Source organism: Cardiocondyla obscurior, linkage group LG08 (genome assembly GCF_019399895.1).
Source record: "Cardiocondyla obscurior isolate alpha-2009 linkage group LG08, Cobs3.1, whole genome shotgun sequence".
In the NCBI taxonomy this organism is placed as follows: Eukaryota; Metazoa; Arthropoda; class Insecta; order Hymenoptera; family Formicidae; genus Cardiocondyla; species Cardiocondyla obscurior.
In genome coordinates this window covers 3,302,395-3,318,989 of record NC_091871.1, presented here as the reverse complement: position 1 = coordinate 3,318,989, position 16,595 = coordinate 3,302,395, and the positions used below count along the sequence as shown (strand labels likewise).

The window sequence follows — 16,595 nt, the reverse complement described above, 5'->3', positions numbered from 1 at the left end:
CATGCATCTACGGCTTGGATTTTCTGCTTGGACTGTCCAGCGCGGACCATGTATTTAAATACATAGACATCTAAACATTTTTCGCCGCGCACTTGTTTACTGTTTTGTTCCGACCTTACGCAACGCTCGCTCGACTGCCGAATTCGCCGGACAAACCGGTCCTTGCCGTTCTCTGCCCGCGCGTCCTCCACCTTGCGAATTTCGAGCGCAAGGTGCCGGCCAGATGTAAACACACGCACGTACTCACACTACCGCGGTGGCCCGTGGGTCCGGCGAACTCGACAGTCGAATGTTGCGTAAGATCAGAAAACAACAGTAGACTAGTACGCGGCGAAAACCGTTTAGATATCTAGCTTTCCTAGCTCGTTATTAGCTAGAAATAATTATCTAGCACCTAATACGTTTTGAGCGTTAAGTTTCTGGCTCAGTGTTAAACAGTTTTGCTAGACAGCCACGAGATGAACCACGAATTAGCTAGCTAATTATTATTAGGTAACGGTGGGAATCAATTTCCACTTGGGGTGCTTGCTCCGCGAACGTGTGTTTCGACGCGAGATAAACGCTAAATCACACGCGCTCGTCTTCCTCAGCCGTGGTGTTTTTTGTACGAGAGAAACGCCGCGTTTGTATGATTATTAACACGCGGGGCCACCAATCTGTATTTCTCCATCGCGTCTCCTTCTCCGTCTTTTTCGCGTTCTTTCGCGTCGCGTATTTGCGCATTTCGCAAGACTTATACGCCAAACGAAGCACAGAATTAATTTTTCTCCCTATCGCCAAGTAGCCGCGAGAGACACTTTTATTTCAGCCGTACCGACGCGAACAAGAACGGAAGCATTACGCAAAGCCATTTTGCAAGAACGCGAAATATATTAATTATTAATTTGATACCGCCCCGGACAAGAAATTTGTATTTCTTCGACGCGTCACGTCGTAATATACGTATAAGGCAACTTTTCCCAGAGTTAAATGACGCGAGCGAAAACCAGACGAACGCGCGTCCTCCGTTGAAAAATTTCAGTACGTCATATTGCGTATTTGTATAATTCACCTCTTTATTCCCGACGTGGTCGATTATTATTTTTTGAACGGGGATAAAAGTATTGGATTAGTTAGTATAACACAATGATAGCGAGATCGGCAGCAGAGGGAGAATTCCCAGCGGAGGCGACAACGGCGACGGTGGATAATGTATCTGCGCGATTTATTACTTTATTCCCGCGCGCGGTCCATTATTATCTTTCGCTTTTTCCTTTTCGTTCCCCTCCTCTCTTTATCCGCGCAGAACATGAAAGACACCGGAATTAGTTAGTACCGTGACATCGGGAGATCGCCCGGACAAATATGATTAGCGTAAAATCAAAGACACCGCCGCTCGTTCCGCTATTTTCGCGCGCGTCCCGTCCGGTTTATCGACAACTCGCCGAGAGGACTCGATGCGGAAAAAAGACCAACCGTAATTCGGCGAAAAATCAGAGGAAGCAAAAGGTAAAGGGTAGAAGAGACGTGGGAAGAGCGTCAAGTATAATATTACGAAATATCGCCACGAAGCATCTTTTCATTTGTTTTTTACAGATTTTCCAAAGTTTGCGGCGTGCTCGTTAATCAAAGAAAAGTCACCTTACTTCTATTATAATTTACGACTTTTTTTTCCTTCTTTTTTTTTCGTTTTAAATAAAAGAAAACCGAATCGATGAAAAACTGCTGACGCACAATATTCCTAATCAGCATTGTCTGCCGTGACTAACGTACGTAATATCACAAAGGCGTTTTTATGTTTTGCACATCAAGGAGCAGAAATTATGTTCGTGAATGCAGCAGGAGTTTCGTTATATCCGGACAGTAAAGCATTCATGAAATTTCGAAAGTTCGGCGCCTATGGGCGGAGGCACACAGGGAGACAGAGTCGCACGACCACCCTCGGCACCCCCCGTACTTCCACCCCTCCCACCCGCTCTCTCTTTCTCCACTCGACGTTAATTTAGACGAATTTCATTAGAACAAACGAACTTTGCTAATCCGCGCTAATCTGATTAGAAATTCGCCGTGGCGCCGCATTCCGCCACCGCGGCTGACGACATCGTCGTCGTCGCCGTCGTCGTCGTCGGCGGCGGTGGCGCCGGTAGCGGCTCGTCGCGTCCTCCTCGTCCTCGTTCTCGTTCTCGTTCTCGTCCTGTCGTGTTGACTGAAATCCTGCGCCTATATCCACGCCACCTTCCACACCCTTTACCGCCTCTCGCGTCTCGCCCGCGCCTATATCCTTGCCCGGCAAATATTTGCAGGAATTAGCCCCCGGGTAACGACGACTACCGAGCTACCGAGTTCCCTCGTCCCTTCGAAGGGCGGCAAATCCTACCAGCGAGAACGTACTTTCCTATGCCTTCGTTCCTTCTCGCCGCTGACTCGCGATGGGTCCGTCGCGATCGTTAATTGCGACTCATTCTTAACGACCGAATTGCCGCGCGAAAATAAATTGAGCAGCGAGATTTCGGTGTGCAAAGCAGACGCGCAAATTTGTAAATTTTTTTTTTCCTTTTTTTTTTCTAGTTTACTATCTGTTATTCTCACTGTGAAATTGAAACGGTGATAGCATCGTAAAAATATAATCTAACAGAATTTATTATTATCGTTACGAATTTTTTTTCGAATATTTTGTTGTCTTGGAAATTATCTGATAATTATTGATGTAAAAGTGGCATTTTGTATGTACTAATTACCCGGCGGGTTTTATTTTATTCATTTTATTTTATTTATCGAAGCTTGTCCCATTTTAAACGAGCTTACTCACGTCTCGACAATTTTGCAGTTTTTCACGTGTTATTCCCGTTCATTATTAACATAATGCCATATATTGATACATTTCTTTAATATAAAATAGCTGGCTGCTGCATTCAAAATGTCATTACGTCCAAATTAGATAAATCGGCTGTATCAATGTTTATTTACGTGTTTCCCAGGATGCGTTGCGTAGTGAAAAGCGTGTCTCTCGCGAAGGAAGCACAAATGTAATAAAATATCGTACCGACAGGCACAAACTGGGGAGGAAGCGGCAGGGGGATTCGGCGTTCCGGTAATTATTTTTCGTCGAAAATAACGAAGTGATAATAAACATTTAATGCTAACATTAATAATGACGCCCGTGATATTTCTTTGTGCGCGTGCGGCGTTTCTCGTTTGAGCGTCATCAAACACGAAATCAGGAATTACCAGGAGAATGAAATATGCATTTAATTCTGAATTATCGGTTGTGTTGTGACAGAGATATTACATCATTAATATTAGAAAAACAGAAAAAAACGATATAAAAGCCGTGGGGGGGAAATGGTTTAACGATGCTTTTCTTTTTTTTTCAAAATTGCACAGAATGTAATAACGGTATGACAATGTGGCGGTACTTTTATACTTTCGAGCGATTATATTTACAAAATTAATTAAGCATTGCGCTTATTATTATGTTACGTTTACGCTAATTTACGCACAAAACACGCAAAAAACTAGCTAGCGCGAAACAATGCTATTTTCTGATTAATACGAATGAAATTGAAGAGAAAAATTTCCTCGACCCCTCCCTACCTCTATCCAAATTGCGCGAATATGTGGGGAATGTATGTATAAATTCAGCTTTAAACGGAATTCACCGCGATTCGGGAAAGGGTAACGGGAGAAACTGCAATTATGACGAATAATAAAGTCCGTGCTTCTCTCTCTCTCCCCATCTTTCGCTCTCTCTTTTTCTCTCAAGGAAGTTTTCCGCTTTCGGATCGAGTTCCGGGTTCCATCTTGCCCGTGAAACTTCGATCTAGCGTGTAATTTTCCGCGTATACCTCCGTTTACTTCGATATACAGGGACGAGCAAGGCGTCGCGCGACTTCGCCACGACCGGGGGATCCACGGCTGTCGCGGGCTCTCGAACGGGGAAGCGAGACGAGAAGCGAATCTCTTTCCGACGACTCGGAGAGACGGGAACTTTCGTTCGAGGCGCGACCGAAACTTTCCGGTAACTTGTTTCGCTGGAAAATAGCCCAAGTTTTCTTCGACGGCGACGATATCCCGTGAGCCCGGATATTTTATTCTCGACGCCGAGGTGTCGGAAGGTCGTCGTCGTCATCGTTCGTAGACTGATCTCGCGACGAATCCCGAGAGATCATCCGGCGGATTTGCACATAGGATTGCGCATATGAATGAGCGTCGCTCTAATGTCTGATCACTTTACACGCCGCGTATTCGTTCGTTTTCGCGGGGCAAATATTTTTATTGCACGAGTACAACGGCCGGGAAAAGATCATCTCGCGATATTAGACTACGCGGCCGGCCGCCTTTCGGAATTCCGTCAGCCTTAACAGCTTCTGGAATTTCTGACCGCATCCCTGCGCGATCAAGGAGGTGCAGTGCCGGGTTACCGCGACGGTGGCGTTCGTGAAAAATTCAAGGCGGTCAGCCCCGGTAATTTGAAGGCGGTTAATAGCGAGCGTGTGCTCAAGAGAGGCGAGAGGAGCGGACGGCGCGAGCTCGGGAGAACGCGAGAGAAAGAGAAACTGGGGAGATTCACAAGCGGGGTAAAATCGCGCACGAGCTCGGCGCGATATTTAATTCACGAATCCCCTCGGTACCGCGGCCAGGGTGGTTCATGTCTTCTCTCCCGGTTGGAAAGCGGAGGAGAGGAAAAGGGCTGAAAGGGAAAGACGAAAGGGATGACGGAGACGGATGTACACTCCACGTCGCGAACCGAACAGAGAAGTCAAGAGAGAGAGAGAGAGAGAGAGAGAGATAGAGAGAGGTGGAGGAGGAGGAGGAGGGAGGGCCTCATTTCCATTAGCGGCATGCATCATACAGAAACTAGCCGGACTATATACACGGGTGTTCTGCTGCACGTCGAAACAAATTGAGATGCAAACTGCTGCTGAATGACGCCGACGGACGCCGTCTCTATACGCGTCGAGACGCCGCCGTCGCCGCTTATCCTACTCTTTCTCCGAAGGTGATTTTCTCCTCGTTTGCTGAAGCCCTTAAGTATGACGTTGAGAAAGGCCGGGGTATAACGTTGCCCGTAAACGACGGTCGGTCGATGAAAAATATATATTTCCAGATGCAAAACTAATTCCCGGTGATACGCGAATAAACGCGGATAATTATCTCTTTTTACATCTTAATGTCTCGAACGTCTGAATAATTTTGATTAAGTTTCGCCACGATTTTCGCCCGGACGACTCTCGAAGAGAGAAAAGGAACAAAGGGAACATTGCCATTCTTGTCTGTCCTTAATTACCCGGCTGCCACATAATACGCAATGTTTTTATTACAAAAATCTTCTATCACGTTCCATTCCCGACGCAATATGCGTCGAATAGGATTATCCGCGAGAGAGAGAGAGAGAAAGAAAGAGAGAGAGAGAGAAAGGCGCTCGGACGGGCGTTACATTCTGAACGCGACGTAAGAACGACCTGAAAGGGACGGCCTGAAAAAAAATAAAAGAAGGGGAACGGGAAAAAAAATGCGAGAAAGGAGTGAGAGAAAAAGATAGAAGGAAAGAGATAGAGGACACAGCTGGGGGTGGGCAACCGCGATATACAGGGACGCTCGCAATTTTCTCGTCAATGCACACGTCAACCGGTACGTCGCGTATGCACTCTGCACGGTGTATTCCGCGAGCTGCACCGCAGAGCGCGGCGCGGCGCGGAGGGACGCGAGACAATGAAAAATGCACGCGCCACGATATACTACTTGCGCGTCCAAGTTACAACTGCAGAGCAACCTGAATCTCTCTCTCTCTCTCTCTCTCTCTCCCTTCCCCCTTTTCCCTCCTCTTTTCCCCGTCGTCCGTCTCTCTTTTTCCTTTTCTCTCTCCTCTCTTTTGCCTCTTTTTTTTCCTCTCTTCTTTCTGTCGCCCTCTCTTGGTCTCTCACTTACGCGTCCTCCTACAGCTCGAGCGACGCTCGTCGGAAACAGCGAGCGGGCTGCTCAATAATTCTTTGTGTGGTTTAGCCGAGAGATGCGTGTGCACGTGTATTGACGCGGGGCTATTTCGCAAAATTGCTAACGCTCGGTGCCATCCCCCTCGTGTCACGATGGCGGAGACGTTATTTCGCTACACCGCCGCCGTCGCCTTTCGCTTCCTCCTCGCAGGAATTCCTACCCCGTCGCTCTGATAACCGCGAGAAACCCCCAAAAAACGATTTACGGTAACCGTATCCCGCTATGGTAACCCAGGCAAGAAACGGAGGGGAGAGTACATTTGAATAGATTTTAACAATTTAAATATACCGCGGCACGATACAAGGTTCCTCGTGTACTAACGCTTACCGTACTTTCGTAAAGTGACGTTTCCGCGTTCTTGAAAATCCAAAACCACCCATTGCACAAATAGCATTTAAATTCTTCGCGTCTTCTCCGATACTCAAACATGAGTAATTAATGCGTCTATAATAGTTTTAATCTATTCGCGTAATAGCCTTGATCAATTCAAGTTCGAATAAAAGCTATTTACATCTTTAGTGGACGAAGATAGATACTGACGCGGGTCGAGAACATTTTCCGCCCGAACGTTGCTCAAAGCGAAAATCGCAGATCTACGAAACTTTCATCTAGCACGTGGGAGAAAAAAAGTAAAAAAAAAAAATAAGAAGAAATAAAGTGCAGGGATTCAAGCGGCGATCGGGCGCATCGAGCGACCCTTAAAAATTAATTTGAAAAGTCAGACCGGAGAGAGAGAGAGTCTCGGCCAGAAGTATAATGTATACAAGAAGTATAACGGCACATGCCCGCCTACAGTATTGCAGAAATCGCAAAATTCAAAAGCACGAGAGGAAGAGGCAAAACTTTTCAAATGAGCCAACTTTGCGTGTGTCTTGCGCTCTCGCGAACCCCCTTCGGAAACCTCGCATATTAGCAAAGTTGTCGGTCGAGGTGAACAGTTCGGATTATCTCGCGTTTCCGGTATGTGCCATTTTTCTCTGGCAACTTCAAAAAACACTCGACAAGTTGCTACCGCCTTCTTGCTGTGTTGCGTTAGAAAATAAGATCCCACCCGAAATCATTATATTTGTTTCGGTTATCTCGTTAAACATCATTCGCGTTTAATTATAAATATGTGCGACGAAAACTTTACTCGTTAGATTTATTATTGTTATTATTTTATTTTTTTTGAACGTAATATATTTTTAGTAAAACGCTAACGTTATGTAAAAAAAAAAAAAAATATAACTCACCGTTCTGTTTTTTAATATCGTGCGCTACGAGCATAATCAGAATCCCTATGTTACCCACCCTAAAGAATCGGACGAGTATGTTCGAAATCTGGTGTGATTACCGCGCACGTAATCGTGATTAACTTTATTTTTACAAGTATTGCGTGACTGCCATAAAATAATGAAGGGAAATTGAGTAGAGAAATGAATGACTCGAAGTAACGGATGACAAAGAATCTCGCATCTATGAATGCCAGGAATTTACCGTGTATTAATTTTATTTCTCGCGTTACTTAATTAATTTATATTTTTAAACCGAGGTATCGATAAATGATTTTAAAATGCACGTATTTATTGTGCAGATTCCCTGATCATTTTTGTACAATTTAACGCTTATGTACAATTTCCTATAACACTGAAATAATAACCCAACACCAAAAAATGCTATTGACTCACCGATTCGATGCGCGGCGGTGGAGTTTCAGCTACGCAGCCACGATGATACTGTAACATAAAAATGTGAAATATTAATTGCAGAGACGTTCTAAATAATTTCCAATATTAAAAGTAAATTTAACACGGCTTTAATTAATTATTAAATTAAGCAATAAAAAAATTAAGACATTTATTAGCTAATAAAATTTCCAACAAATTAAAGTTTTTTAAAATATAACATTTTCTTTCTTAATTAAATATTAAACTTTTTATTTTAATTCTTAATGAAATGACAAGGCTATTTAAATAAATATCGAGTTACTGTTTTTAAGTAATTATTTTTAAGTCAAATAACAAATGATCCTCACCGAAACGTTGCTCCACCGAAGCCTGATCCCACCCTGGGTCTCCTCCTCCTCTCAGTTTGGATGTGGATCCATTCCATCGCGAACAGAGCACTCGCGAAAATCGCGACCTGGAATTTATGATCGCGAGAGGTAATTATTACATACATACACTTACGCGCGTGATTGTTTTGCACTCCCGTTTATAAAAATCGAACAATAAAATTGCTTCGCCCGTTTACTGACTTTGACACCACCGAACGGCCTGACTAACTGGCTGCAGTTTGTTTAATATCGTGTAGTATCGGCGACGAGCACTTTCTCTGGATTTTATTTAAGTGGAGCAAGTGCTCCGCTTAAATAAGATCCTCGGAGCACTACGCTGTATAAATAAAATATCAACTTATACATAAATAGTTTGTACGAAATGTATATAACTAAAACTAACTGTGAAATATTTTATTTACAAAAAACGCAATTATCTTTTAATTAGAACTATTTTGAAGCTTTGTATTAAAAATTATTGGTAAGGGAAGGGAGATAAATTTAAATTGTTTTATTTTATGTCGGGATACTAAATTAATATTTTCGCAAGTAGCGTTGAGTTGAGCCTACCCCGTACTTAAGTTAGTACTCGAAAAATGCGTACAAGTTGCCAGTTGCAGATACCGCAGCAGCAAAAGTAGAGACAATCCTGTAACATACAACAAAACATTTAAATTGTAGACATATAAAGAATAGTAATTATGTGTAAAAGATTAATAATCCTTACCTTGAGATACTCCGGCAATATAAAATGCATCTTCTAGGCCGCCTGCTTCTACTCCTCTTCCTCCTCTTCCTCTTTCTCCTCCCCCTCTTAGGTTGTGAACACTTTTAGCTTCTCCTCTGGATCTGTAATTGACCAAAAGTTTTGGTTGGTAAATGGCAAATCGTAGGGAGCACAAGTGTATGTTTTGCGTTTTGTTCAGTGAGCTTAGACTCTCAAGGTTGAGCTGCGTAGTTGATAACAGTACGCAACCCGATCATGAGTATGTACACCGCGCGCTCCATCGACCTTGGCTCGAAGCATGCCTGTTACGCAGCGACCACAGCGTGCTCGCTACGCAGGGGTAACGCGCAAAGAATTTTCACTGAATATCACGCTCAAGAATACTTTGAATATATCACGACCTTTAATTATCGCACATGTCGCGGTTCTTGTCCACGAAGTCTCACTTCGAGCGAGCTCCGATGGAACTTATTAACGATTAATTATGCTATCAACGATATATTTCTATCGACCATGTTACGAAAATTCCGTGGCCGACAAAAGCGCCGTTGGCGGCACGGAAACTATCGTCAATCAGCTTGCTTCAAACTCGATCGAAATAGAACTCTATAGAACACATTCGAAATCGCCCGAAAGAACTGAACGCAACTCACGTATAAATGAAGATAAAACTTACTTCAGAAAGAGAATTGATTGCTCTCCGTATGCAGAGCGTGGGTAGAAGAGGATGATTTGCATCAAGGTTGCCTTCTCCTTCGTCAAATTCGCGTAGAACTTCCGGCGCAAGCGAGACGTTCCTTGAGGAGATGTTGCACAGTCAGCGGTCCGTGGGGGAAAGAAAGGGAACTGGCCCAGGCAGCCAGACGGCGCGCCGCCGCACATGCGCCGTCTATCGCGTGTCGCGCTCGCAAGTAACTGCTCTCCGTCTACGAAATCTAGTGAAAGTATACCCTTAGACGTAACAATCGATTCGACAAGTGAAGCGTTTTTCAGGCTTAATTAGATCTGTAAGTACAATGAAAAATGTAATTGTATAAGCAATCGGCGATACGAAAGACATATTTTGCGCAAGAGATTGAAGCACGTAACCAGCGGCGATTATTAAAATGCGTCGATAACCTTTATCTCGCGGACGAGTTTCAACGAAGTACCGACTCCGACGGTGCTCGTTTTGCTTCCGGTTAGAAAAGAAGATTGCCCGGATAAAAGATTAAGTCGTTTTCCCAACCGGCCGTTAAATCGCCGCTAATCGCTGCTCCAACACATCGATGTCTGACCGACCAACCTTTTCTGTTTCAGGCCAAGTTGTTGGAGTCGTCCCACGCTTGGCTCGGCGCCTCCACCTCCAGTATAGCAGGTGAGTCCCGTTTTCGTTTTTCTCCTCTTCGTCTCGTTTCGATACGTTTCAGGAGATAATCGCCCTCTCGACACGGCCCCCCGGCCGGACATAACGTGGAAGCCTCCACGTTAGCAAACGCACACACGCGAAACAATGTCTGATCGCTTATTTCTACACAGGGTGTCCACGTACTTTCTTTATCAATAGATCTGCCGAAGTCAAAATTAAAATTGTAAAGTTAAAATCAAATATAATTATTCAATGCTTCGCCCGTAAAGCGTGAGCTGGAATGTTCAAGAAAATTGATTATTTAATTAAAGACATTGAAAAAATGTTAAAATAATTTTTAGAACCTTCGATGCACGCGATTGCTTTTTTTTCTTTAATTTAAAAAAAATTATTTTATTGTACTTATGTATTTTTTTTTATATTTTTTTTTTAAACGTTGACAAGGTATTTATTGTGAAAGAAAGGTACAATTGATGGAAGACACCCCATATAACCCGCTGAACGACAGTGTTTGAAGACTTCATATTCCTCTCCTACAATATCTGTTATATGATCCGCCGCTTATATCTGTTGCACGAATCCTGACGATCGGTTTCCGTAGTAAGTAGCGGCGCAACGGCCGATCATCCCTTCCGAGTTCGAGTGGAGGTTCCCTACCCTCGAACGTCCCTCGAGAACTGTCGTCCGATCCGCTTCGCTCCATTTTCAAGTTCATGGTCACGTTGTTCCCGGTTGAATTATCAGCTTCGTACGTGACGAGCCTCGTTCTGGAAACGGGCTCGTCGCCCATTCTCGTGCACTCGACCTCCACTTTGAGGATGAAACATCTGTCGCTACTCGTAGATCGATATCTCATTGCCGCTTATCCTCTCTCTCTCCCCTTTCTAAATGTTACTCGCGCGGACGATAAGGGCCGCGGAAGCCGTCGACGACGTCGTTGACGACCGCGGAAGGTGGCAACACGCGAAAGCACGAAAGAGAGGTCGCGATGAGGTGTCGAAGGTGGCGGCCGAATGGCAATAAACGATATAGAGAGTGGAACGTGAGCACGGGCTCGGCAATAATAAAGCGCGGGAATGCGTTTTGCTTTAATATAGAAAGCAATTTAGATAGACGATTGGATGGTGGACGCTGGTTAATAGCGGCGATAACACGCCCGCGATCCGCAAGCGAGAGGCTCGACGTGTAACTCTTACGCACCATCGATCGCGACTCCGCGTTATCGAACCGAAGTCCCGTATTCCGCGAACCTTTTTTGGCCCTCGTATCAAAAATAAAGCAATATTAAGGACCCATCAGTTTTATAAGTACTTTGCCCCGCGTACCAAAGAACAAAATTAAACAGCGGCAATAAAATATCCCCACCCTTTCCGAGCTGACGTCTGTATTCGAGAAATTTGACAAGTTATTTGCGGTTCCGCATAATTGCATGTTTTTGCGCCGCACATAGCGCTCGAGATCGCGAATAGAAATGCGCGTAATTTGCATTGGTGTCTTATAAAATTCCGTGAGAATTCGAACTCGATATCTTCAAAGAATAAAGGAAATATGTCTTTTATATTCTTGGCAGTCGCGCGCCTCTTCTCCCATCTAACGTAACGCGAGTTTGCGTGACGAGGAATTCCAGTCGTTGCAAAGCGGCGTGTCGAATAATTTTCTTAACCTTCGTCTCCGAGTACCGATTTGTCGCAGTGCGTGCACTCTTCGAGCGTAAACACGCATAAACGTCGCAATATGCGTTTCGAATTGATCCTCGGTATCGTGCGTGCGTGCATGCGTGCATGCGTACGTGTTTAAACATATGTCGAATGCGGGCGTAGGCGCGTATTCCCCTCTCGACTCGCTTAAATCATTTTCTTCGATTACTCCTTGACTTCTCGTGAGACCCGGCTGCCGCCGCCGGCTGTTTGCTTCTCTTAACGATCACGTTTATTTATTCCGCGCTTTTCTCGTCCGCGACGAGAGCGTTTCTCGAAGCGAACATCGAGCCTCCGCCTTTGCGCCGCGCTTACGTCTCGCAGAAATTAGTAATTTAAAATCTCGGAGATTAAAGAGCCTCGATACAATGCAGCAACTTGCAGATTTGTCATTGTAAACTGAAACGATTGAGAGTTTTTCCCACCGTGGTTTTAATGAGGCGATCAAGTTAAATATCTAATCCACATGCGAGAAGACGAGATTGCCCGAGCGCGATTGTTCGCTCGGCAAACGACGATTTGCCAATCTGAGCGAAAATGCATGGTGCAAAACTACAGGTCGCACGTGCCCCGCGACAAAACGCGCTATTGTATGATAATGTTATTCAACGCGATTATTCGCAGCCGGGATTTAGCCCACGACACCATTACACGCGGTACGTGACGATTTTTTTTTTCTTTTCAATCATTTTTCTTTTTTTTTCTTTTTTTTGTGGATTTATTGGCGATCGTTCCCGCCGGTCATGCGACGATCGATTCGCGCGCGAAACGAGATTACTCGCATTTCGATGCAATCGGATTGTTATGCTAAAAGAAAGCGACTTGCGAGCTTTCTATTTTTTCCTCCCTTTTTTTTTTTTTTTTTTCCCTGCCGAACACTAACGTATACGTCGAACGATTCAGCGTACCTATAATATACATTTACATATAGAGAGGGAAGTAGCAGATTTGCACTCGAAACGCCGTTTAATTGATTTCCAAATCGAACGGGAGTAACCCGCGCCGCGCTTACGGCGGAGGAACAAAGTCGCGCGTCTCGGCTCGTTGTCGCGACGAAGACGTATTATCATTTCTCATCGGTAGACCCTTTGGTGCCGCGCTCAAGTCTCTTCTCGCGTGCAAACGCGCACGGTTTGCGAGGCAGAAATCGGTGCGGCGCCGCGACACCGCATAAATCGCACGGGCGACGTGAGTGACGTTAACTGCTGCTAACGCGCGTGGGTGTGACACGCTCTGTGGACCACACAGTGGCCGTTCCCGCGTTTCCTCTTCGTCCTGTCCCCCGGTCTTCTCGTCGGCTCTATCGAGGCTGGTCGGCGACGAGCCGATTAACGCACAGCTAAACGGATAATTACGGTGCAATTATAATAAGTGCATCGTATAATTCCTGATAATTGCGATTAATAGCGGCCTGTAAAATGATAATTAAATCGAAATCGACGTCTTTTAATTTGGTGCCGATCGCCGAAGATCGCGCGGCTCTCGTAGCTTCGTAAGGAAAGCTCTCGCGATGCTCCTTTTAATTCGTTGCCGCCACCTCCACGTTTTAATGCTGGTGAATTATTTTGATTGCTTACTCGGGGACGAATGAATGTTGAGAGCCTCGTAAAACCCTCGCACTCGCGTTTGATATATATTTTTACTCCCAATGATTACGAAGTTATTTATATTTATTTTGCCACCTTCCAGGTCTTTGTGCTTCCTTTTCATTAGCAAGCCGCCGCTAATCACCTACTTAATGTATACGAAAAAAGACTAGCGGTGCACTTTTTTGCCGGGAATATAATTTCGAATCCTCCCCGATGAATAATTACGCGCGGTCGAAAATATTTTATTCACGCCCTCGTTCCCTTTGTCGTTCCCAAAGCTTTTTATTTATCGCCAACTCTTCCAGAACTTTTGTTTTCGCTTGCATTACTTAATTTTTGTCTCGCTAGTTTTACAATCCACTTTGAAGCGGCACGTTCTCAGCTTGTTCTCTAACCGTGCGCCAGACTCACAAATACCTTCAATTATCTCCCGCGTAACAAACTCTATTCGCTGTTTAACCGGGTGTTCAGTCAAAGACACTCAGAAAACATAGCGTACCGTTGAAGGGAACAAAAATGGAAGTGATAAAGGGCGAGGAAGCTTCCTTCGAGGTGCGCGGTTTTCGCGCCGTTTTCAGTCTTCTCTCTAGATGCGGCTTTTCCCCGCGGTTCTCAACGCGAAAAACTAAACGACGGGAGTCCAGGCTGGAGAGAGTCGAAAAGAAATCCCTGACATATTTTTTAGCTGACTATAATCTGCTGAAGCTGAAGGCGCCCACGTGGACGCGGCACGATCTCCAGGAGGCGATCGAGGCCGTGGTGACTCAGAAGATGCGCTTCACCCAGGCGTCCACGAAATACGGCATCCCGAAGGGCACCCTCTACGACAACATCCTCGGCAAGTCCAAGAGGATGATGATTCTCGAGGAAACCGCCCTCAATCCGAACGAGGAAACGGCGGTGCTCGAATTCTGCTGCGACATCAGCGTCAGCCCGTACAATCGGCGCACGAGGAAGTCCCTGAATGCGATACTGAACTTCGTCGAGCGTCTCAGGCGGAAGCACGACCCCGGCTTCGTGTTCACCGGGCTCTCGGGCTTCCGCTGGTGGTGGGCGTTTTGCAAAAAGCACTCGATAGTCTCGCTCTACATTAACGACGAGAACGAGAACGGTGCCGACTCTTCTTAACGCCGCCGGTCCCGTTGACCATCGCGATCGATAGGAAGAGAGACGTGGCTCTTCAAGAGCCTTTCCCGGAAAGCGCGTGCGATAATTTGCACTGATTTTACTTTAATTTTTTACTTTATTTCAACGCCACGGATATATTTGCGAACACTTTCGTCCATTTGTATCGTAAGTCAGTGAAAATTTGCTTTGTCTCCAAGAGGACGGTGAATTCTCGATCTTTTTGACGGACGTTAATTCTTATTAAGTAGAATTGCGCGAAAATGTAATCTGAAGTGAAATTCTCCGCCATGTCTCTCTCTCTTTCTTTCTCCGCGATTGTCACGAGACTCTCGTCGGCCGAGAACGCGGCAGTGGTCCTTTTACCTCGCGGAGAATGAAGAAAAATGTGGAAAATTTAATGTCCCAGCGACAACGAGTTCATTCAAGCGACATTAAGGCAAAGAGAATACAGTAAGTCGGATTCGAGCGGCATGCCGTCGAGGATGCCGTCGCAACATGCAACCTTTATTCGCTCTCCCGGTCGTGATGCGCTCGCATTCTCGGACCGTAAAAGAAACGACGGCGCGTTTTAAGAGAAGGCACTGCACGATGTCGTATTCGATTATTCCGAGATTAAGCACGCTTTTTGAGATCGCGTCTTCAATCTATCTTTTATAAATCTTTAATTGTAAACCTTTAATTAAGTATAAAAAAAAAATAAGAAAAAAGAAAGACATTTAACGAAACGTCTTCCAACATCGAACACGTTTGAACAATATCACGATCACGCTGTTTTCTCTCACTCTTTTTTTTTTTTTTCCTCTTTTTTTTTATCCACTTGTATGATTTCTCCAGAGCATGCGCGCGGTACCGACAATCGACGCGCAATCCGTAGACTTCAACGCGGAAAATCGCTGCACAAGCAAGGTCGCGGGAAGAATTTGCCTGCTAATTGAAAATCGAACGGCGCGTTCGCGTCGCGTGCTCGGGCAATCGCGCGAAATGATAACGCGGTGAAATCGGGAGGGGACTTTAATCGGCAAAAAATGTCTACGTTCGATTAAATTTAATATCCATCAGAATCGATTGCATCAGCGGCGATTAGCGCGGTTATTCCCTCGCGACGTTACTGCCCGATCCTTTTTCCCCCTCGGTTCTCTAACGCTTCCGAAGTAATAGAATTTCCATGACGTATTATACAATAAGAGGACTCCCGTTAATTTATTTGCGAATAACTCGATCTGCATTGAGCGCGTACGCAAGAAACATTTATATATTAAAACGAAGGAAAAGGAAACCAGGATGGGAATACGCTTTTACGAAAATTTACGTGATTCAATAGCGCGGAGCTAATTTGTCGTCGTTCGTCGTCACGTTGAAGCAATCGTGTATTTCCGCGTTTGTTTAATTGCCAAATATATAATTTTTTTTTTGTTTGTTTTTTAGAAAAAAACTGATATTTTTTTTTTAAAGAAATATTAAAAAAAAAAGAAAGAAACAGCGTTGTGAAACATTTTCGAACGTGTTCGTTGAAATTTCAAGAGCTACCGCGAGTCGCATTCTTGCGAGTCATACTCGTGAATGGCTTAGCGTAATAATGAGCTTAGTGCCCTCCACTCATCTCCGTCTTCCACGTAGTTTAATGTACGCGAGGCCGAGGTGTGCGTCGCGCCTCCTCGCATACGCTACACTTTGTACATACATACATATTTTTCCGATATGCGCCGTGCGTATCCCTGAATCGTTGGGACCAATCAATTACCGATGCTCACGATACCGTCGTAATTAGATATTTTTTCTACAAGTTTTACTATACTAGCATTCGTTTATATGTATTAATAGCGTTGCCATGCTACACCGGATCCACGTCCGGTTGCTAGCAACAATAATCGCGAGATAATTGTCTCTAGCGTGTTAAAATTAGTAAGGAGAAAGGCGTTCTCCGTTAACATTCCAAATCTATCTAATGAGTAATCGCGAAACGAGCGCGTGTCCTTTTCTTGTTAAAAAGTGGCATTGTTCGAAGCCGAGGAGGACTAGAAAGACGATTTACGAAGAGCGGATGAATGAAGGAAGTATGCCACCTACTTGCGAGAGTCGATCCAACAACGTGATAAAT

General features: G+C 44.8%; 1 protein-coding gene across 2 annotated transcripts in view; it reads left to right on the top strand.

Moving 5' to 3' along the window:
- LOC139104531 (protein bric-a-brac 1) overlaps positions 1 to 16,595 on the top strand; it is a 347,372-nt gene that overhangs the window by 317,201 nt on the left and 13,576 nt on the right. For both annotated transcript variants that reach the window (XM_070660049.1, XM_070660050.1), the window contains one exon: positions 10,035 to 10,092. In XM_070660049.1, the coding sequence (XP_070516150.1) occupies positions 10,035 to 10,092 (58 nt within the window). The remainder of the gene's footprint in view (positions 1 to 10,034; positions 10,093 to 16,595) is intronic.